The sequence below is a fragment of the Mauremys reevesii genome, linkage group 1, assembly GCF_016161935.1.
Source record: "Mauremys reevesii isolate NIE-2019 linkage group 1, ASM1616193v1, whole genome shotgun sequence".
Taxonomy (NCBI): domain Eukaryota; kingdom Metazoa; phylum Chordata; order Testudines; family Geoemydidae; genus Mauremys; species Mauremys reevesii.
The window spans coordinates 197,087,484-197,111,357 of NC_052623.1; the positions used below are offsets into that span (position 1 = coordinate 197,087,484).

The 23,874-nt window shown below is 42.4% G+C and overlaps 2 protein-coding genes across 3 annotated transcripts in view; one reads left to right on the forward strand and one right to left on the reverse strand.

Annotated features, from left to right (window-relative positions):
* Positions 1-1,795: 1,795 nt before the first annotated feature.
* LOC120398043 (cytotoxic T-lymphocyte protein 4-like) lies at positions 1,796-23,865 on the reverse strand. Its single transcript, XM_039524983.1, has 4 exons — positions 23,842-23,865; positions 15,253-15,627; positions 13,911-14,029; positions 1,796-2,454 (listed from the first exon to the last, which is right to left on the reverse strand). Exons 2-4 carry the CDS (start codon positions 15,476-15,478, stop codon positions 2,350-2,352), a joined length of 450 nt encoding a protein of 149 aa, XP_039380917.1. The 5' UTR covers positions 15,479-15,627; positions 23,842-23,865; the 3' UTR covers positions 1,796-2,349.
* Positions 23,551-23,874, forward strand: part of SH2D1B (SH2 domain containing 1B) — a 67,092-nt gene continuing 66,768 nt past the window's right edge. Inside the window, exon 1 of one of the 2 annotated variants that reach the window (XM_039524934.1) lies at positions 23,551-23,591. The gene's annotated coding sequence lies outside the window, so the exon portion shown is untranslated. Of the gene's footprint in view, positions 23,592-23,678; positions 23,705-23,874 lie in introns of those variants that run through there. The other variant, XM_039524944.1, reaches the window with a different exon arrangement.

Here is a 23,874-nt window from a genome sequence, read left to right on the forward strand (position 1 = left end):
CTTTTGAGAGTTTGTTTTTTACTTTGGTCCTGATTTGGGATGGAGTGTTTTGGGTGGTGTATTTTTTTTTTTTTTGGTTTTGTTTTGTTTGTTTTTTGTTTTTTTTAACCTTGAAAATTCTCCTGGAATGGGAAAACCACTTCTCACTTGGCTCCACTTCAGCCAGCTGTGTGAACCCTTTAAATGTGTGTGTTTAAAGGATTCATGTGGTTCAAGTCTCATCTCACTTTTCTTATTTCAAGACAACTTCATTACTTGAAGCCTTTCCAGAGAGGGACAGGTAGCTAAGTACCACAAAGTAGGAGAAGAGATCAACTGTCCTCTTGTAGAGCTCTTCCCACCTCATCTCTCAACCAGATGTGCCATATTTCATATGGCTCCAACATATGGCTCCTCTTGATACCTTTTCTTCTTCAGATGCTGGCTGCTTTTTTTAAGTTTGTGCATGTTTTTCTGCTGACACTGTTTTAAAAATACAGATTGTATTCAGAAGGGGAAGATAACTAAAACTTTATACAGATGATTAGTGTGTGAATGGAATATGAAATAGAATGGATGTAGTCAGTGGCGCTGGAACAATGTTAGTACCGGGAGTGCTGAAAGCCAGCTCCTTACCCTTGTCCACACCGCCCGCCCTCCTCCCCCCGCCCCGAGCTGATGCTGGAAGTGGGGGACCCGAACAGGGGTAAGGGAGGCCAAGGCTGTGGCCACAGCTGGGGGCGGGCATAGGGCCAAGAGCGGAGCCCTGGGCAGGGGCCGGCAGCTGGGACCCCACATGCAGGGCCAGGAACAGAGCCCTGTGACCAGGAGTGGATCTAGCAGCAGGGATAGCAGCTGGGGCCCCAGGAACGGAGTCCTGGGTGCAGGAGCGGCGCCAGGGTTTTTGGCGCTCTAGGCGGGGGTCCTTCCGCGCTCCCGGTCTTTGGGGCACTTCGGTGGTGGGTCCCGGAGCGCGGAAGGACCCCCCTGCTGCCGAATTGCCGCCGAGGGTGGCAAAATGCTGCCCCCCCCAAATCCTGGCACCCTAGGCGACCGCCTAGGTCGCCTAAATGGAAGCGCCGGCCCTGCCTGGGTGTGAGACTGGGTGTGAGGTCCTGGGCACGGGCACAGGGCCAGTGGCCAGGGAATGGGGCCAGCAGCCAGAACCCAAGCCCCAGGTGCAGGGTTGGGGATTGGAGCGCAGGGCATGGGGCCAGCTGCTGGGTAGTAGGGCTGGTGGCCAGGACTCGAGGGCCAGGGAGGCGGAGGGCTGGAAGCAGGGCCCTTGGTGCAGAGCCAGACCCCCAGAACCCAAGCCGGGGAGTGGAGCCGGGGGCCAGCAGCTCCGCATAAAACCTGGGGGTGCTGCAGCACCCCCCACACCCCTACTTCCCATGCCTATGGATTTAGTTCATCCAAATTTTCTACTTCCTGGTTACATTTGCATCTCTGGTTAATCTGAAAGTAATAGGGATGTACTGTAGGAACTGGCTTTCATTTCTAATGCTCAGAGATTCTATGTGTTCTCCTAATGTGAAGGGGAAAAAATAGGATTTCCTAGTTTTCTAATGACCCTTACATTTAAGAGTAGAAACTTTCCTAACTGAATTATTTTCATCCCCATACCCAGTCTCACCTCTGACATGCAGGTATCTTTGCGAGCAGTAATGGTTTCACAGCTCAAAGCAACACTGGAAGCTAAGAAGGATATTGTCTCTATCTAGTTGAAAGTGAAAGGGATTGTAGGCATGCTGAAAACAAACAGTCAAACTAGAACTTGGCCAGAACACAGCTTAAAAATTTTTACTGTTGAGAAAAGTGACTCAGAATCACTAAGACATGCAACTGGTTCGGGCCTTGCTCTTCCATCAAGCTGAATGGCTCCTTTACCGTGTTTACTAGTTCAACAGACTGCTTCATAATGCAGGGGTTCATGGTGGCTGCTTTTGAAAACAAACCAAAAGAACTGTTGTCAAGTTGCTGCAATCCCTATTATTTAGGCAGCCATGAAAAGTTTGGCTTCTTGTAAAGGCTACAATACAACACAAGTGGTAAGAGAAACCATAAAAAATAATAAAGATATTGTGCAACTAACAATAGCTAATCATTGAGCTCCATGGGACATAAGCACTTGCTTAACCTCAAGTGATGCTTAAGTGCTTTGCTGATGAAGGGCCTGAACTACATGCTGCAATAACAAATTCTAGTTCTACAATGTTTAAAAAACAAACAAATCAAAATCCCATCAAATGCTATTCTTAAGCATATAGTGCTCTACACCCATCATGCTTTATGATAAAAATCCAATCATTCTAGAATTTTTCAACAAAGGCAGATAGCCACTTTCCAACATTTCTAGCTCCATAGTTTTCATTCATCACTCTTAGTGCTTTCTTTTGCAAAATTCATATCCACGTATATCATAGAGTCTCTGCTTGGCAGTGGCGAACTTGTGCAGGTAGATTTTCTTCTAACCTGTAAAGAAAACATTAAGATGTGTTACATAAACAGTAAGCGTGTAATCTGTGAAAGCTACACAGGCACATCTTATACACACAAGAGTTGACTTTTATTCTGACTTCTTAATTTGTCAGTGTTGCTTTATCACCATTAGGGTTAAAGATAATGAGCTTCCTGTAACAAATCCATTGCACCTGATTCTGCTCTCACTCAAGTTCATAGCAAAAAATCTCCCACTGACATCAGGGTGGGCAGGACTGGAGTCAAAATTGTCCTCAGCCACGCTGCTTTGCTTAAAAACAATCTATGTTCTTCAAATACAGCCTGTGAACAAATGTTCATGGAGATTTACCTATGTGAAAGTGTGAAGGAACAATAGCAACATGCAATTTTTGAGGAAGAGAGAAACATTAGACAACAGCTAAAACTTCAATCAGGGTCACTCTTAATAACTTGTAACTCAAATACAGTTGGATTTTCTTCAAATTTTTCAAATTTCTTCTCTGTTTTCAAGGTCAATATGGCAGTTTTCAGGTCAAGAACACATTTCAAGCCAAAGTTCTCAGAGTGCTAAAAGAGATCTATAAAACGGAAGCTGGATGAAACTTTAATTATGGGGAAGCTGCTGCTTCTTTAAAACACGGACACAACTATAAGACCTAAATAAATAGATCAAATAAACAATAACACAGTGTGATCCTAATCATTGACACTGCTTGGGTGACTTGAAATGGTTGGCTTATCAGATAATTAGGAAGCAACAGTGCAGGAGAGACTAGCAGCTCATAAGAAGAGGAGGGGTAAGTAGTGATGATTTAAATGTGGATTCTAGTGTAGTTAGTTATAACTTCAGCAGTCACACACAATGTAGGATTTCTCTCCACCCACCCACCCTGCCCCCATCAATGCTAGTTTATTTTCTTCATATCTTTCCATCTGCCAGGGAAAATGCACTTCAGGTCTTTAAAATACCTTATACTACGTGAAAGACCAAAGAAAAAGCAGCCATTTGTAATAATAGCTGATTCATTTTTTCAGCCCCTTATGAGACTGATCAGGCCCTATAACACCCCATGCAAGACTCAACGTTTCTGATGTCAATAGTCTGACAAAAAATAAACAATCAGATAATACCAAGTATTACTTTGAGCATAAAATAGAAGACACATGATCTTCCACCTGACAATTGCCCCCGATTTGTGAGTTTTTCTTGCTTATGTGTTGACATAGACTGTGTGTGATCCTTTATAGGCCATGGCACGACAATGAGTCACACAAGAAATTAAACTACATATGTTTTTATGTGACGAGCCATTGCTCAAATTTAATTAGGTAGGATTACAAATCGATAACAGGCTTCATTAGCATAATGTTATTCCCATGAAAGTATGTGGTGGGATTATGAATTTAAATCATTTCTCCAAAGAACACACAGATTTCATTCATCAAAGCAACAGCAATTTTCACTTCAAGAAACATTTCTGATTTACATAATGATTCTCAACTCATGATGCAAGATTTATAAATCACATTGTCAATCTCAAAGATGCCCTCTATTCAAATTATGAACCCTCTGTGACTAGAGACCCATTATTCTGAATGGAGAGGCCATAAAAACATCAGTACCTCTGACTTTAAATTGATCTATTAGGTAATAATGTTTCAAGTGGAACTTGGCACTCCACTTATCAAAAATGTCTGTCTGTAGTTAGGTTTCACACTGGATATTAGTGAAAGCCTGTATATTTCAATCATGATGTAGATTTTACAACCAATATGGACATAAAATGAAGTGGCTGAGGCAGAGGCATCCAGGCTGTGAAGACTGACTCCATCCAAATGTCCCAAAAGTCAGGGGTGCTTGCATCTGAGGCACAGGCCAATGTTGACTAGTTTTCTTTTTTAATTCACTTCTGAGTGAAGCTAATTTGCTGTTTGACACCTCCAGTATAAGTGGGCAAAAACCCAGTCGCTTGTCCATCAGAATGTTCCGCTATTATAATTCAGCATTTCCATTTTCATGGCAGCCTTGTGAAACGCCAACCTTTTCTTTCTCTTTAGTGGCTCCTTGGGACCATTAATCAGCTGCCTTACATTTTGGGTATGGATCAAAAGTAAAGGTTGAAAAATGAATTAATAAAATGTAGCTGCATGGCTTCAGAGGAATAGTAAGAGGTATAGGGAAGCTTGAGTGGGAAATCTCTTGGAAGAGAAGGGAGGAGGCAAGCCCATGTTCCTTGGGGGCTCGGGGTGTGTGTGTGTGTGTGTTTTCTCTTCAGTTTGTAAAGGGTGGCATGGGGCACTGTACTGTGAGAGAAGCCGAACCCTGATTGGGGTGGGGTTTCCCTGATTATAGGTCCTATACAGGCAGTTAAACAGTCAGCCAGCGGCACAGGAGTCAGCAAACAGAACTGTAAATGGGGGAGTTTGTAAAGGGAGTTTGGAGAGGGGCATGTTTGGAGTTTTGGTTTTTCATTTTCCTTGACAGGAGGTTAGGCAGAAAGGCCATGATAGTCAGCGGTGGTAGTGACCCAAGGAATGGAAGAAGCAATGAAGATGACTGGATGTGGAAGCTGTGGGTTGTTGTACATGAAAAAGCTTTGTATGGAGTACCACCAGATAGAGCTGATGAAGAAAAGATCCAAGGCTTGGAGATGCAGGTGGAAAGTATGGTTGAATTTTAAGGGGATTCAAGCAGATGATGAGGGAAGGTGAGAGGATCTGAAGGGAAAAGTCAAGACTGGCGGATGCAAGCTGGGCTGAAGAACTCTGAGGGGAGACTGCTAGGTGAGGAAAGTGGCCAGTGGAAGCATGTGACTATGAGAACCAAGCAGAGGAAAAGACCAGCTAGTGAAGGAGAAATAGAGCTCAGGAATAGCTTTGCTGAGTTGGAAAATGAAGAAGGGGCCCAGTAGGCAGTAACAGAAGGTGGGAAGGCCAGGAAAAAGAGAAGCTAGTCCTGTAAGAAGAGGGGAAGAGCCAATGGAGATACCCAGAGTTCAGAGCCCCAGGAGGATGCAGAATGACTCACAGAAGATTGCAAGGGAGTATTAAAAAACAAGACGACTTGAAGCCAAAAAGAACAGAAGGAAGGCTGGAGAATCATGCCATCACCAAGAAAAGGTAAGTCTACATTATTGGTGACTCACTACTAAGAATAGACAGGCCTGTCCCTAGAGCTGATCCAGAGAACAGAAGGGTGTACTGTCTTCCAAGAGCTAAGATATGGGATGTGGACCTGAGGCTGAAGAGGATCCTAATAGGAGCAGGAAAGAATCCACTGATTTGCCCTTCATGTGGGAACAAATGATACAGCTAGATTCTCACTGGAACGTATCAAGGGAGACTGTCAGGCTGGGGAAAACACTTAAGGAAATGGAGGCTCAGGTGATCTTCAGGTCCCCATCCCTAGAGGAGAATGAAGGTATGATGATCAACAGATAGCTCAAGCAGTGGTGCTATAAGGAGGGATTTGTGATGTTTGACCACTAGGAGGCATTCATGGGGAGAGGACTGTTTGTATGGAATGGACTTCACCTACATAGGGAGGGAAATAGACTTCTGCAGTGGAGGTTGACATAATTGATTAAAAGAGCTTTTAAACCGGGAATTTGGGGGAGACAGTCAGGACACACTCAGTGATCTCCACACCTGATTCTGTCATTGAGTGGGAGGAAAATCAAGTAAGAAAGGATACAGCAATGGAGAAAGGAAGAGCAGTGGGTAGGAGAATGGACATTAAGAGGAAAGACAGCTTCCTTAGTACTGGCACTAACAGTCAGATAGGCGACACTGGCAGTAAAATGACTGTATCCAGTCAGGAGGAATGTGGGTGAAGCCAAGCAGCAACAACTAAGATGTTTGTACGCCAATGCATGGATCCTGGGTAACAAAATGGAGGCACTAGAACTACTGGTACAGGAAGTAAAACCAGATATTACAGGGGTAACAAACATGGTGGAATAATAGTCATGACTGGAGTATAGCTGTTGAAGGATGTGTGCTGTTCAGGAAAGACAAAAATAAAGGCTAAGTGGTGTAGTAGCATTATATATTAATGATGAGGTAGACTGTAAAAACAATTACAAGTGATGGATGGATAAGAGTCTGGGCCAAAATCACTTTGGGGAAGAAAGCTACTAGAGGTTCCCTTGGGATAGTGCTTGGGGGTATTCTACAGACCACCAGAATCCGATTCAGATGTGGATAGAGATGTCTTTAATGTGTGTAATGAAATAAATAGTACTCAGAATTGTGTGATTATGGAAGACTTTAATTTCACAGCTATAGATTGGAGGACAAGAGCTACTAATTATGGTAGGGCCTAGATTTTCCTGAATGTGATAGCCATTATATTTCTTCACTCAATAATCACTGAACCAACAAAAGGTGATATCATTTTAGATTTGGTATTGGTGAGTAGTGAGGACCTCCTTGAACAGTGGGTCTCAAACTTTTTTACTGGCGACCCCTTTCCCATCACAAGCCTCTGAGCGCAGCACTCCCCCCATTATAAATTAAAAACACGTTTTTATATATTTAACACCATTATAAATGCTGGAGGCAAGTGGGGTTTGGGGTGGAGGTTAACAGCTCATGACCTCCCATGTAATGACCTTGCAACCCCCTGAGGGGTCCCGACCCCCAGTTTGAGAACCCCTGTCCTAGAAGAAATGGTTGTAGGAGCTAATTCAGTTTAAACTAAATGGAAAGATAAATAAAAATAAATCTGCAACTAGGCTCCTTCATTTCAAAAAGGCAAACTTTTTTTTTAAGGGAATTAGGGAAGTGGACTGGATTGAAGAACTCGAGCATCTGAATGTGGCGGAGGCTTGGAATTAGTTTTTGCAACTTTGACTTAAAGTATTTGAAGACTGCATCTCAAGCAAGGGGAAAAAATTCATAGGGAAAGGTGGCAGACCAAGCTGAACAGTATCTCTCACTCTTTTATTAAGAGAAAGCAGAATGGAACGTGAGGAATGGAAGATGGGCTGGCTCAGCAAGAAAAGCTACCTCTTGGAGGTCAAAAAGTGTAGGGACAAAGTGAGATCTTCCAAAAGCCAAGCAGAGTTGGACCTTGCAAAGTACAGTAAAACCAATAGTAAAAGGTCTCGTAGCTATATAAATAAAAAGAAAACAAGGAAAGAAGAAGTGGGATGCTAAACACTGAGGATGGGGTGGAAATTAAAGATAATCTAGACAGTGCCCAACACCTAAACAAATACTTTACCTCAGTTTTTAGTAAAGCAAATGAAGAGCTGAGGGGCAGTGGCAGGGTGGCTAATGGGAACAAGGATATGGAAGTAGAAATTACCACATTCAAGATGGAACTAATGGGTCTAAATCGGGGGCCCAGAAAATCTCCATCCAAGAATATTCAAGGAGCCGGCACATGAAATTGCAAGCCCATTAGCAAGGATTTTTAATGAATCTGTAAATTCAGGGGTCACACCCTATGAATGGAGAATTGCTAATGTAGCTCCTATTTTTAAGAAGGGGGGAAAATGATCCAGGGCTGTAAGTTTGACTTCAATTGTATTCAAGGTCTTGGAACAAATTTTGAAAGAGAAAATAGTTAAGGACGTAGAGGTAAATGGTAATTGGGATAAAATACAACATGGTTTTACAAAAGGTAGATCATGCCTGATCTCCTTCTTTGAGAAGCTAACTGATTTTTGGCAAAGGATGTGCAGTAAATCTAATCTACCTGGATTTCAGTAAAGCATTTCATACAGTTCCACATGGGAAATTATTAGTTAAATTGGAGAAGATGGGGATTAATATGAGAATTGAAAGGTGGATAAGAAACTGATTAAAGGGGAGACTACAATGTGTCATACTGAAAGGTGAACTGTCAGGCTGGAGGGAAATTACTAGTGGAGATTCTCATAGACCGGTCTTGGGACCAATTTTATTTAACATTCTTATTATTGACCCTGGCACAAAAAGTGGGCGTGTGCTAATAAAATTTTGTGGATGACACAAAGTTGGGAAGTATTGCCAATATGGAGGACTGGAATATCCCACAAGAAGATCTGGATGACTTTGAAAACTGGAGTAATAGAATTGGGATGAAATTTAATAATGCTAAGTGCAAGGTCATGCACTTAAAGACTAATAATATCAATTTTTGCTATAAATTGGTAACTTATCAGTCAGCAGAGACTGAGGAGGAGAAAGACCTAGGTGTATTGATTGATCACAGGATGACTGAGCTGCCAATGTGATGTGGCTGTGAAAAAAACTAATGCAGTCCTAGGATGCATCAGGCAAGGTATTTCCAGTAGAAACGGAAGTGTTAGTGCTATTATATGAGGCACTGGTGAGACCGCATCTGGAATACTGTGTGCAATTCTGGTCTCCCGTGTTTAAGAAAGATGAATTCAAATTGGAACAGATGCAGAGCGAGGCTACTAACATGATCCAAGGAATGGAAAACCTACCTTATGAGAGGAGACTCAAAGAGTTTGGCTTGTTTAGACTAACTAAAAGAAGGCTGAGGAGAGAGATGATTGCTCTATATAAATACATCAGAGGGATGAAAACTTAAATAACTCCTCTCCTTCCCTGGAAGTGCCAGCGTGGATACAAGAACAAATGGCTATAAACTGGCCATTGACAAGTTTAGGCTTGAAATTACATGAAGGTTTCTAACAATCGGAGAAGTAAATTTCTGAAACAGCCTTCCAAGGGGAGCAGTGAGGGCAAAAAAACTAACTGGCTTGAAGACTGAGCTTGATAGGTTTATGGAGGGGATGGTATGATGGGACTGCCTACAATGGCATGTAGCCGATCTTTTACTGCTAGCAGTGAATATCATCAATGACCAGTGAAGGGACACTAGATAGGGAGGGCTCTGTTTCTACAAAGAATTATTTCCCAGGTGTCTGGCTGGTGGGCAGGGGCGGCTCTAGGCACCAGCAAAGCAAGCACCTGCTTGGGGCAGCCCATTTGCAGGGGCGGCAGGGAAGCTGAGAACCAACAGGAGGCTCTGGGAGCTGTAGTTCCTTGGTTAGCTCCCTGCCTATAGAGCCAGCCCTGGAGCAGGGAAAGAACTACATTTCCCAGCATTCCCTTGGCCACTACCAACTGGAAAGGAAGGAGGGGGGCCTCATGCGGCAGCGTGCTGTGAATGGTAGAGAGACCATATTTTAACACTCAAAAAACAGGACACTCCAGGGGGAGGGTAGCCCCAGCCTGCCACCATCCACTCCCTCCGACTGCCCCCCACAGAAACCCCGACCCATCCAAACCCCCCCCAGCTCCCTGTCCCCTGATCACCCCTTCCCGGGACCCCACCCCCTATCTAAGCCTCCCTTCTCCTTGTCCCCAACTGCCCCCTCCTGAGACCCCTACCCTGTCCCCTGACAAACCCCTGGGACTCCCATGTCTATCCAACCACTGCCTGTCCCCTGACTGCCCCCCCCCCAGAATCCCCTACCCCTTCTCCAACCCCCCAGCCCCCTTACCATGCCACTCAGACCAGCGTGTCTGGCTCCTCGCAGCTCCAGACACGCAGCTACATACATGCTGCCGTGCTCTCCCACGGAGCCCATAGCACCCCCCCCAACACACACCCAGCACCTGCCTTCCAGATTTGAACACCTCAAAATTCAGGAGTGCTCAAGCTCAGACTGGGCAGCTGTTACTTCATTTCTCCCAAATCAAATATACTGTTCCACAGTAACTTGCTGTAGAAAAAGTAGGAGAAAATTGAGCAAGAAATGCTTCCCAGTGGCTATTAGGACTGGAATTGCTATTTTCAACAGACATTGCCTTTTTTTTTTGTTTGTTTAAAAGGAAGACACTAATATTGCATTGGCAAATTCCCCCTAGAAAGAAAGAGTAGAACAAAAGAATAATAAAGGCACCTCAACTTTTCCTCATTTATGGAGGACAGTCTTATAATATGCATCCAGATATCCTCCAATCACACAAGCTGAAAATTGTTCCACTTTACTGCAGCTCTGTAACCATATGGGAACCAATCCTGTCTGTGTTTTGTGCACATCCAAAATTCTGGCTGAATGACCCGCCCTGGGAGCGAGTTACCAGTGACCCAGGGCTGTGGCGGAAGGAGGGTGCAGGTGTGGGGGGAGAGCCCAGAGCTGGGGTGGCAGGAGGTGTGGGGGGGGCACTGGTGGGGAAGGGGAGCCCAGGGCTGGGGTGGCAGTGGGGTGGGGAGGGCACTGGTGGGGGGGAGGCCCAGTGCTGGGGCGGCAGGAGGTGTGTGGTGGGGGGAGAGCCCAGGGCTGGGGCAGCAGGGAGGTGCGGGGGGGGGGAGCACAGGGCTGGGACGGGGGGCAGCCAAAATTTTTTTTGCTTGGGGTGGCAAAAAACGTAGAGCCGGCCCTGCTGGTGGGACTTGCCCACATGCTCGTGGTCTAACTGATCGCCATATTTGGGATCAGGAAGGAATCCCCCACTCCTCAGGTCAGATTGGCAAAGACCCTGTGGGGTTTTCACCTTCCTCCGCAGCCTGGGTCATGGGTCACTTGCAGGTTTTAAACTAGTGTAAATGGTGAATTCTCTGTAACTTGAAGTCCTCAGATCATGATTTGAGAACTTCATTAACTCAGCCAGAGGTTATGGGTCTATTTACAGGAATGGGTGGGTGAGAGTCTGTGGCCTGCAATGTGCAGGAAGTCGGAGTAGATAATCACGATGGTCCCATCTGGCCTTAAAGCCTATATAAGTCTATGCATCTCAGAATGAAATATAAAACACTAGCAGAAAATATAAATAAAAGCATATTATATAACTCTTGAGTCTCACTGTCCTGGAAGCTCCTTTGAGTGAGTAAATTCTGTGCATTAGGTAGTGAACAAGAATTCTGCACCACAGACTGTACTTGGTTCATCTTGTTTGACACATATAGTTTAATTTCACTTATTTCTCATGTACTTAGTGCATGTACAAATTTTTAGTAATAAGACTTCATTGTGGCAATGACTCTTAAATCTGTGAGGAGTGGAGTAAGATGGCTGGGTTGTTGTGAAACTTAGGGGTTGAAGGAGTCCTGCAATTAGACTGGTAAGTGTCTCCTGCATAATGCAATATAGAGAGGATCTACTTAGCTCCTACCCAACAACAAAGCCAATTTAAGGCTACACAGATTTGTAAATCATGTTCTGTACCCAAAAGCAGCTGAAACAAAACCCAAATACCCAGTGTCTAATGTAAAACACAAGCTGTATGGCAGTATTCCTGCCAGCATGCCTTTCTGAAGGCTTCCCTTGCACAAAGAGACTGCCTGATATTGGGGTGGGTCAGGGAAGAATGGCTTCCAAGGCAGAATTTGTCTATAGCAGTTTGTTCTTAGTATTATCTATTATCATTTAGATCACATTATGAGGAGTACATCTGTATATGTAAGCAAAAGGCTGATTGATTAGCTATGTATTAAAAGTCCATTGTTTCTGTTGCTTATCATCCATAACATCCTCTAGAAGCATTTAATGTGTTCTAGATGACTTTTGCCTGTAACATGCTTATAACCCATTAATTAAAGCTTTATAAACTATTTATTAAATTTACCCTTAGTATAAAGTGCAACTGTTACTTGGATTGCAGTAGCAGCCATAATGTGCTAGGCACTTTCCAAACACAGAGGAAGAGACAGTCCTTGACCAAAAGTGCCTTTGACTGGAGGCTTTACAATTGCTTTACACACACTAGTTTTCTCTGATGGGGAAAGAGCAGAACTACCTTCTGTGGTTGCTATCTTGCCAGAGGCGAGAAACATAGTTTTTAATTTCTAGCTAGAGTTCAGAAGAGTGGACGACTACACTGTCTCCGTAATTCAGATCTGAGTTTGTTGTTAGTCCCTGTGCAGTTTAGACCAGAACTTTGATTTCTGGGATGATCATCAAAGCTGCAGCCTCTTCCCCTTCCTTCGTCTAGATCTTTTTGTTTTAGTAATTACAACTGTTCAAGCTGATATGCAACTCAGTAGACACAAGGAATGGGGGAAATATTTCCAGTGTAACCTGGTATAAAAGACTAAAAATGTTACTAAAGTAAACATTTAATCTCCCAAATGGTGGCAGGTGCAGGATGGGGTTTTTTTCTAATCATTTCTGGTAACTTTGGGAGTGACTGGAGGCACCGTAATAAACTTAAAAGAAAAAGTAATCTCCCAAAATGCTTTAAGATATATACAAAGAACAGTCAGACTGAAATAACGCAAGGAGGGCAATAGCAGACTGATCTAAAGAAGAAAGGACCTGGAACTACAAGGCTTGCAGCTTCTAATTCCTAATGGGAAACACTCCGACGTTGCAGTTCAAATAAATCCTCCAAAGTCTGGAAGCTTATTGCAATTTACTGGGGATGCTGGGATCTGGTTTTTTGACAACAAAATTTTCTTGTGGAATTTCTACTATTTCCTACTTCAACCTATTTGATATACCCCATAGGAGATGTTTTTGTTGTTGGATTATGCTGTTTGTTTCTGTTCTTATGCCCCAGACTTCCTGTGTGACCTTGGTCAAATCACTGAGGGTATCCCTAGGCTGCAGCTGGAGGAGTGATTGCAGCACATGTAGATGTCCCTGAGCTAGCTTTCATCTAGCTAGTTCAAGTTCTGAGAGCAGTGCAGATGTGGCGGCATGGTCTACAGCATAAGCTGTAGGAGCCCACCCAGGACCCTGGCTGTGTACTCTGGCAGTGGTGACTAGCCTTTAGTGCATGTTGTCACAGCTTCACTGCTATTGGTATCCAAGCTAGCTAGATTAAAACTAGCTCTGGTATGGCTACAGATGCTGCAGTCACACCTCTGATTCAGTGACTTTAGCCTCTCTGTGACTCCATTCCCCATCTGTACAATGGGGATAGGACTTCCCTACCTCACAGCGAGGCTGTGAGGATAAATACATTGTGAGAGCCTCCATACTGCAGGACTGGGGGCCATATAAATGCATAAGATGGGTAGGTGGAGCTTCATATTTAGTTCCCTGCTGTATTGGAGGTTTTTCTCCTGTTGTGTTTACTTTGAGTTCAGGTTTGTACAACCTGCAAAAACTCAGTGGCATTCACCCCAAATCCCTGCATTTCACCTTGGTTTTGAGCCCAAACCATGACAAGTCCCAGTGTGCAGCAGGGTAGTTTGACCAGAAATGATAACTTGGTCCCTAGTTCTTTGGAAAGCTGATCCAAACCCAGTGGTTTGCTGTGAATGTGTTGCACAATTTTAATGCTTTCAGGAAAGAAATTCTTTGGTAAACTAATAGTTCTTTCAGATCTCAAAAGGGGAAGATTCACGTGAAGAGTTGCCCATTCCCTGGTCCGGTCTGCACACCTAGATACCAGAATGGTGAGTGCATTAGACATGTCTGAACACATACTCCTTGGCCTTGGACAAGTCAGTTATTTTGTAGTCCTGTCAAAATTGAGTAGAAACAGGACCTCACTGTAAACAAAATGCTGCTATGTCACTCTGGGAAATCTACTCATTAAAATGGTGTGCTTACCAGTACATAAATTATGGTAGCCATGATGATCACAAATGTATAGGCTGCCAGGGTCCCCAAGCATATGACAAATTTAGTTTCTGATGACTTGCAGCAATCTTGCAATGTATCTTCTATTCCTAAGCATAAAATAGTACAATTTAAAATAAAACCTGGTTCTGAAGCATATACTCTCCCCTCAGGTTTCATTGCGCTTTGCACAGAAAGGTAGGCTTTTGCCTTGTAGTTTCTTTTACAAAAACAAAAACAACAACAGCAAAAAAAGCCCACACACTTCAAGAGAAATGTTTGTTGTTTTTGCAGAGTCAAAACACAGGGATTCCAAAAGGGCTTTTGGAAAACAAAATGTCAAGCCATTTGCAAGTTAGTATGCAAAAATGTTTCACTGTCTAAAAACAGGGCCGAGAAATTAGAAACCAGCTGGAAATATATAACTGTATTGGGACTCTTAAAAGTTTTAATCTTAAAAATCATGAACATTGTTTTAATATTTCATGTCTGACACAGAAAGCCAATAGTTCATAGGTTGTAGTTTTGCTAGTGTGACTTTAAGAGCATCTTGTTCTATAGTATATAATCTATATTTTACTGAAATGAATAACCATTTATAAATACACATTCAGCCCTGGATGGTATAAATAAACCTATGACTTTATGTATGAAAGCATCAGTTATCTGCTTCAGCACATGGATGTGACATTTAAAAATGGGGTTATTTCCAAAACGCAAAGTTCGTGACTTAGGCTAAAGAAGAAACTTTTTAACTGGAATACTGAGGATGTGATATTTACATAACACCCAATTTGTGCTAGGTACTTTAGTAGCAGTAAGGCTCTTCTATTCTGTAGGCTAGTCACTAGAGGGCAGTACTGTACCAAAACAGCAGTAAAATGCATGGTAGAGTGGGGAAACTTGTGAATTGCTGATGTCCCTGGCATACTGGGCCTGTGGATAAATCTAGAACTGCAGTCTCCAGAGCTGTTGTTGATACAGCATTTTGCATTAGCATTAAAGTGTGTGTGTGGGGTGGGGGGGAGATTGGTTTTTTGTTTTTTTTTCCAGACTATGGGAAAAAATGCCTGTATCTAAGGATAAAGACTGCTCATTAAATTTAGACTTAAGTATGGACAGTAGCTGCTATTTAAGAAGTCACCATTTGCCAACAAATATCATACGATGGTTTTTCATGCTACAGTTTCTCTCTGTAGAACATAAGTCTGGTGTCCGTTGGCAATACTGGTATGTTAATAGCGACTGATGTACGGTATTGTACCTTTCAGACTAACACCATTTAGTTGAAGATCAAGGAAAAGTTTCAAAATGAGGCTTAGCAAAATCCTACCACAGATATAAGTTCCATTGCTACTTCCTTCTAGGTATGGAGGTGGTATCAGGCGTGCCACTTTGCAGGTGTACAGACCAACGTCCCGTGGTTGAAGATTCTTCACTTCTAAGAAGACTACGCCTTTTAGAAGATTGCCTGTGAGCTTGTATTTTCCATCATCCCTTGACAACGAAGCACTTTGGTTTAAAGGCAACATCTTTGAAGACATGGTTATTTTCTTCATGGAATCATTAAAAAGCAGCAATTGAATATTCCAGTCGACTTCAATTTCAGCCTCTGATAGAAACTGGAAATCAAATATACAATCAAGAAGTGCAGATGTGCCATATTTAATAGAGGCTATGGCGGGATATTGCTGTACTGTGATATAGGCTGTGAAATAAAAGCACAAATTATCTATTAGTCCACATTCCTTTCTTATCTCCTAGATCTTCAGACACTGCTTCCAAATTAGTCCTAAATTTTCACACTTGCTTTAAGATTTATCTGCCTCCATATCTAATTAGGTACTAATCTGGCTGTTTGATGGATTAAAAATAGCCTTAATTAGAAGGCTGTGTGTTCTCTCATGGGGCTGTTACATCAGCATTCCTGATTATATCACAGCAGGAGCAAAGCTTTATCACTGTTTGCTTGCTTTAAGAAATCCCTCATTGGAAGGGGAGAGGATGTAAGAGGATAATTAGAGATTAGTACAGCTCCTCTGCTGGAGAGAGGGGTCTGGACTTTTCGTTCCCAATTCACACCTTTTTTTTTTTCTATTAAAAAAAAAAATGTTCAAGTTTCCTGAAGCAAGTTTTTCATCTCTAAAAATTGTCTTTTAGAGAGGTGGGAACATTCATGTTGTGTGAAAGCCCCATGGCAGTGCCCAGTTGCTGTACTTCATCCAACACAGTCTGTTTCTGCAGCCCCAAAGCTGAGCAGTGCTTGCACACAAGTAATACCTGTCTTTTATATCGTGCTTTCCATCTAGAGATCTCAAAGTGTTTACATAGGAGCTCAGTATTCTTATCCCCATTTTATAGATGGGGAAATTAAGACAGGGAGGTGAAGTGACTGGTCCAAGGTCACCCAGCAGCAGAGCTGGGAATAGAACCTATGTCTCCTCAGTCCTAGTCTGGTGCTCTGTCTGTAAGGCCCCAATGTCTTCCCTATTGATGATGTTTGGGCAATACTGTTCATTGTGAGCAATCCTGCAAAGCTTGGCACTGATACTGTGGAGGCGCAATTCACATGTGCAGCTACCACTCATGTAACAAGGGGATTGTTTAAATGCTGGATATTTTCTGGTTAACCAGTTGAAATATTGGATCAGGTTGGACACCAGGAGCCAAGGGAGCACTTTTGTGGAGAGAAGAGGATTGATGCCTTCCTTCAGACCGTAGAGTTCCTAAAATACTAGGGAAGCTGCTGTGATTCAAAACAATTCAGGGGCCTAGCTGTTTCCTCAAAAACTTGAGTTAGCTTCATGCCTAACTTAACACGTAGCAAAATTAATATGCATGTACCTACATAGATATTCAAATGTCCAGAACTTGAGTTTCCAAAGCTTAACAATGTTGGCTTTTCAAAAAGGGGTAAGTGATTTAGTAACACGTTCCACTGAAAGTCAATGGGACTTGTGCTGCTACGTTACTCATGCTTTTTCAAAGGTTCAGTTCAGATTCAGCTTTTTCACATGCTATTGCCACAACTACCTAAAGTGCATCCATTTTTTTCTTATTCGTTGAGAAAGTTTTAACAAGTTTACAAATCCTTGCCATATAAATATGAGCAACAAAACAGTTCTAATGATTGTTATCTTCTGTTTAAAGAGACATTATACAGGAATCTAGTCATCAGATCTTTCTATTTAACAGGGTGTTGCCATATTACAGAATGTGCATCATTACAACACCTATGTTGTTTCTAGTGATTTCATTAAATTTTGTGAAATGTCTCCTCTTTCTCATACTTACACACACTAATCTCTATATTTAACAGACCAGGTGTGTCTATCAAATGTTAATATTTAAAAAAAAGGGGGGGGCAGGTATCCTGGAGTGGAGTTAGATGAATGTACTTTGAGTACTGAATAAAAGGTAACCAAATATCTATCTTTCTTTTGCCTATTTTGCTACATAGGTAATTGGTGTGTTAATTTTTTTCATAACCACAATTTATATTTTTTTGAACCATTGCTGAATGGTTGAGCTATTTTTATTTTTCCATTGAGACACTACCAGTTACCAAGCAGCTTCTAACAGATAAGAGAATAATTCTTCATTTCCTTTTGTGTGACCATTCCACTAGGAAGCCCCAGGAGGTTTACCAAAGGATCATTTGGTGATAAATATCCAACAATTTGCTTACAGATTGCATCCCAATACACTCTGACTGGACGTATCCATCTCCTATGCATAGAATCTCTTCTTCCACCATAATTTTGCCAACATGTATCCTCATTCAGTCTTTTTTTAAACCTGACTGGTGTGAGGTACCACTGAAATAGTATCTTAAAGGAATTTTCTTTTATTGTGCTTCAGACTGAGGTTGTAGTCCTCTTTTCCAGATCAAACCCTATTTCTCTGGGGTAATTTTTCTATACGCATACTTTTCACAAAGTGTCATATAGGGATACTTTTCCTTAAAAATCTGTCTGCAAAGATTGATATAAACTTGTGGTTTGTCTGGTTTTGTTTCCTAATTGACTGGACACCATCACTTCTATTAAAGTTAGCTTTCTGCATAAAACAGATTTTCTAGAAAGTTGAGAAGCACCATGCCTGACTTGTAAGACTGGTACTGGGGAGAGTGGTTCAGTTAAAATTAGTTTTGATTGCTAAATAACTTGGCCAGCTATTCAGCAAAAGTGCCTAACTGTGAGTATTCCACGGAGTGGTTTGACATTTAAATCATAAAGCTCTTCCAGGTTGTTTTGAGATTTAAATTCTCACATCTCATAGAATTGGTAGCCTATTTATTTTCTGGAAGAGTGACTTTTAAGATTCTGACAAATTTATAGCTAGCATTTAAGATTTGGTATAATTTACTTTAAATCCAGATGCTTTACCAAAATCTTAGATTTCTTTAGACACTAATTTTAGGGTAATATTTGGTTTAGATAAAAATATTACATCTGCATATAATGCTATTTTCTGATGTGTTCCTGCAATTTTTATTTCTGTGATGGATCCATTGTTCTTTGTCCTCTGTGCAAAAGACTCCATAGCCAGTGCAAAAAGTAAAGGAGATAGTGGACACCCTTGCCTAGTCCCTCTGTGTAATTCAAAAGAGGTGATTTAACCTCATTAACTTGCACAGCTGTTTTTGGGCTGGTGTAAAGAGCAGCTATCCATTTAAGGAAATTGGGGCCGAAGTCCATATGGGACAGGACTTGAAACAGAAAGTTCCACTCTACTGTATCAAAGGCTTTCTCTGGTATTATGGATGATTCCAAGCACTCCCCAGATATTGTCTGATGATTGTCTATCCTTAATGAATCCAGTTAGATCTGGATTTATATAAACTGAGAGCATGCACTGCAGTTGGCTAGCTAATAGTTTTGCTAAAATCTTTGTCACAATTCAACAGAGATATGGGCCTATAGGAACTGCTTAAGGTAAGGTCTTTTTCCTCTTTAGAGAGAACAAACACAATAACTCTTCCTTTCACAAGTTGTAGAAGTTCCTCCCCTAACAGAATTGCATTGAAGATACCTCTCAAAGCACCCACTAATACCTCCTTACATGGCTTTCCAGCTGAACTTTATAAGCTATCAGGTCCTGGAGTTTTACTACTTTTCATACTTGCTACTGCCTCTAGGATTTCTTCTGGAGAAGCAAGCAGTTCATTTTCCAGTATAGCGATCTTTGGGACCCAACCCAGCTATCACGTATTACTTTCATTGATGCATGATCTTGTAATGTTGCCAGTTTCTGCAAATCTTGTCTGCTTCATTAAGGATTTAGAGATTGTAAGGTGTAAATAACATGATTAATCTCTTTCCCCTTGGCATAATTCTCACCAGCAATCTGAAAGAGTGAATATTTGGCACCAGGAAGTCAGTGCTGTACCTGCTTCCCTATCCAACATGGGGTATTTTTTTTCCCCCAGATGTGTCCCAGTATGATTGAAGTCTCCTCCAAATATAATTTCCCCTTCCCCAAAGTTTTGTCAGGTTTTAAACTGTTATTAATAACCCAGCAATATAAATCTTCCCTTTTTATCCTTAAATTGATGTTTAATCTGAAAAGATACATGTTTAGCAAATATTATGCCCACTCGTCTTTTCTTAGGCTGAAGTAAGATATGTTTGTTGAAACCAGTCGCCTTTCATGCCTATAAATTTCACCTCCTGAAAATGAATTTCTTGAAGTAGAATAATCTGAGAGTGGGTTTTTAAGTTCCACCAGGGCTTTTTGTTCCTTTTAATGACCTTATTTAGCTCTTTGACTTTCAATGATGTTATTTTGAAAGGAAGAGACATTGACAGTAACTAGTTTAGCTTAAACCTGAAATTATGATTCTTTAGCTGTTTGATGACATGAACACTTGTGTTGCCAATTTTTCTTGTTTCTAATTATGCTGCATTTACTACTGTGTGCTGGAATATGGCATGGTTAATGTTTGTGAGCTTCCATGTCTATTTCTTGTATTAATTCCTCCCTGCCTCCCCAGTTGCCTCCCCTCTTCTCTGTTCCCTTTACTCTAAATCCACAAACAAAATACCAACATAACATGTAAAACAGTCCCCCAAATGACTGATTTGCTGACCCCTGAGCCCCTGTAATCTCCCCAAAAGAACTTAGACTTCTATTGCAATCCAAAAGAAGGTACCTGTTCCACCTATAGGACCTTGATCCTCAACCTTAGGGATAGATTAGCATCTGGTCATTTGAGTTATGGGATGGGTTCACACAGACCCTCTAAAGGTTCCTTCCCTCCCCCTCTCTATTTTCTCCAATCTCCTCCAACCTTGAACTTATTGTCCTTCACTTACTCTATATTTTAAAATACAGAACAAACCTATTACTCTTCACCCCCAATTAAAGTGAACATCATACTATTATTTTTATAACATTAACATAGTTACTGTTCAGTTGTTCATTCCTGGTGATTCCCAAGAAGTCCTTTCTGATTAGTTTTTTTGGATTACTATTCACGTGTCTGAACTTCTGCCAGTGACAGTATGGTCTCTAGAGTCTCTTCTGTCATCTTTTTCCTGGTTTTTAACCATTTGCCAAGAGTTTTTCAGCAGTTTATGTGTAGTAACTACCTCTGGAGAGTTGTCTTCTACGTCTGAGATTTGGATTTCTATCCCAAGTGACGGGAGTGTTGTTTTTCCCCCCTGTTTAGTCTCGTATTGTACAATACTGATTTTTGGAAGCTGAATGAGGGTTCAAATGGGAATCTCCATCTGCAGTGGATATCTGCCCTCCTCAGTGCTGCTGTAATCCCCCTCCCCAACCTCTTCTCCTCTTTTAAAAAGTTAGGGCAAAAGAGGTCATGGAAAACTTGCAGCTAGTGGTCTTTTGGGTACGAGTTCTGGCTTCTTTACAATTTTTTTTCTGCTGATAATTGTGAAATTTCAGTTGGGTCACTGGGTTTTTTATGATTAGTATGAGGCCAGGTCATGAGATCAGCACTCCGTTTGCTCTCTCTGCTTTTACCTCTTCCAGAGAGCTCAGATGTAACAACTCCACAATTAAAGTTTTGGGTGTTTTTTATACATGCCAGATTGAGTTTCCTCCCTCAGCATATTGAGGCAGTCTCTTAATTCTGATGTTGTTCCATCTTGATCTGTTTTCTATATCATCCCATTTAAATTGAGCAAAGAGAGAGAGATGAAATTACTGTCGTGCAGCTCTGGTTCCCTCACTTGCTTCTCTTGGACCAGCCTCTAGCCCTGTGACTCTCTCAAATCAGCTACTTCCTTTACTGTGAAAAGCTTGGTCATCAGATCATCTCTCATGGCCTTAGATTCACAGATCCTCCCCAAATGGCTAGCAAAGCAGACCACTTGATTTTCTTCAACTCTGGCATTTCTGCCTGGTTTGGCTGCTATGTGTTCACTTGGAGTCTGCGCAGTTTCTTCACGCTGTGAGCCAGAAGCATTTTCTTAGTGAGGTAGCTTGAAATTTTCAGATTTTCTTGGAGAATCCATTCTCTGCAACTCGGTTCTAGTTTTGTTTTTGGGGTGTGTGTGTGGCATGGGGAGGGGGATTAGTAGGCTTGAGGATCAATGGAAGCAGATTGCTTTGCTATCCTCTCAGAGCTCAGGCTTCAGGCAGCTATGTTATTCTGGCCCTCTGCTGGTCTCCGGTGCATGCGTGCATTTATTGATGTGTATAATAGGGAAAATTTTTCCCCTTGCCCACTTTTAGTGAGAAACAGCTGAAAGGATTCTGGAAGTGTTTGGAAAAAAGTGAACAAACCGTAAGGCAGAGACCAAGCATGCAGCTCCCAAAACATGAGTGTTGCTGCAGACTTAGGTGTACATGCAAATGGAGTGGGGACTGGATTTGGAATAGAAACTGTTTGCAACCTTAGCAAAGTATCCACTACCATGAATAAAAACTGGATTTAATTGTGGCTGTCATTAACAAGGGAGCAGGTATCATAACATCCATTTCCTGTACTTACAAAAAGCAGCTAGGAGAATGTGAAACCCAAGGGTTTGATTGTCCTCCTGCAGAATAGGTGTAACTCCCTTTGCTTATAAGTGTAAAATAATCTACAGTATGAGTTATTCCTTTCATGCAGGAAAAGACTCAGACCCCAGTAATGTTAGAGAGAAGAAGATAGAGTAGGAGGCACATTTCAGCTGATTTATGAAATGTGGCATCCAAGCATGTTGACTTAAGGGCTTGGCTACACTTGCAGATGTGCAGCGCTGGGAGTTACAGCTGTCTTCGTACAGCTGTGTAGGGAAAGCGCTGGAGTGTGGCCACACTGCCAGCTACCAGCGCTGCAGTGTGGCCACATTTGCAGCATTTGCAGTGCTGTTGGGAGTGGTGCATTATGGGCAGCTATCCCAGCGTTCAAGTGGCTGCAACATACTTTTCAAAAGAGCGGGGTGGGGTGGAGTGTGACAGGAAGCGTGGGGGAGACAGAGAGAGTGGATTTTTGGAGCTGACACTGTGTGAGCTCCCTGCCTTGCAAGTTCTAAGGACTGGAAGATACACAGCACCAACCTTCAATCATTTTAAAAGTTTGGACCCCTTCCCCCACCCCTCTCTTATTCACTAAATGCAAATAGCCTTCAGACCAGATAAGCAGCTGCTCCAAAACGGACTCCCCCTTCCCCCCTGCCGTGTTGCTTCTCTCCTCAAGCAAACACTAGCTGTGAACATTCCAAAAGAATCCCCCTGCCTGCCTCTGCTGGAGCAAACAGTAGCTGTGTTTGTTTCTTAGATAAGCAGCTCCGGGAGCCCGGAGTTCACAACAAAACAGCAGAGTGGCTGAACAGGCATTCTGGGATACCTCGGAGGCCAATTACAGCGCTTTTGGTGGCCACACTTGCGGAGCAGCGCTGCATCACCAGCGCTGCAATCCTTATACCCCAGGCAGAGCAGGAGTACAGCCAGCGTTGCAGCCAGGGAGATGCAGCGCTGTATGTGCCTTGCAAGTGTGGACGGTGACTAAGTTGCAGCGCTGTAAACCCACCACCAGCACTGCAACTCTCCAGTGTAGCCAAGCTCTAAGGGACCAGCAACATAGCAGCTGGGAGGTGCCGTTCTGAGCTTGGGTAGATGTATGCATGCTAGCTTTGTTTGAGCCATGGCATCATGGGCAGTGGCTCAGGTTACCTGGCCAAGTACAATCCCACCCGGCCCTTGAGTACCACTCTACTATTTTTAGGTGCTAGCTCAAGCAGAGCTAGTGTATGTATGTCTACCTGAGCTAGGAATGACACCTCTCAGCTGCTGTGCAGATGTACATTAAGGTTTAAAAGAAAACTCTCAAATCAAGACCAGGGGGATGTATCTTCTAAAGGAAAAGTAAGGTCTCTTTCTCACTCCTTTCTTGAAGTTGCCAATATTTTGGGCTAGTTAATTTACCCCAGGATTGTATATATACACTGGATCATATATGTGGGCAAATTGGAGAAAGTCCAGAGGAGAGCAACAGATATGATAAATGATTTAGAAACCCTGACTGGCATGCAACATGGCTCCACTCCAGCCTTCTTCCCCCAGAAACAGCTCCTAATTCCATCCAGCTGGCCAGCCTAATTGTCTAATTACCCCCATCCACTTTCTCAAGAGGAACTAATTAACATCTGAATATCAGAGTACAGGCTCGCCTCCCAGAATTCAATAGGTGCACTCTGTCATGCCGACCTATGAAGAAAGGTAAAACAAGCTGGGCATGTTTAGGCTTGAGAAAAGACTAAAGGGGGGACTTGATATGTTAAGGGTTGTTACAAAAAGGACAGTGACCAATTTTTTCCTCATGTCCACTGATGGTAGGATGAGAAGTAACTGGTTTAATCTTCATCAGAGGTTTATTAGGTTAGATATTAGGAAAAACTTTCTAACTATAAGGATAGTTAGGCTTCCAAAGGAGGTTCTGGGTTTTTAGCAATGGGTTAGACAAACATACCTGTCAGGGATGGTCTAGGTTTACTTGGTCTTG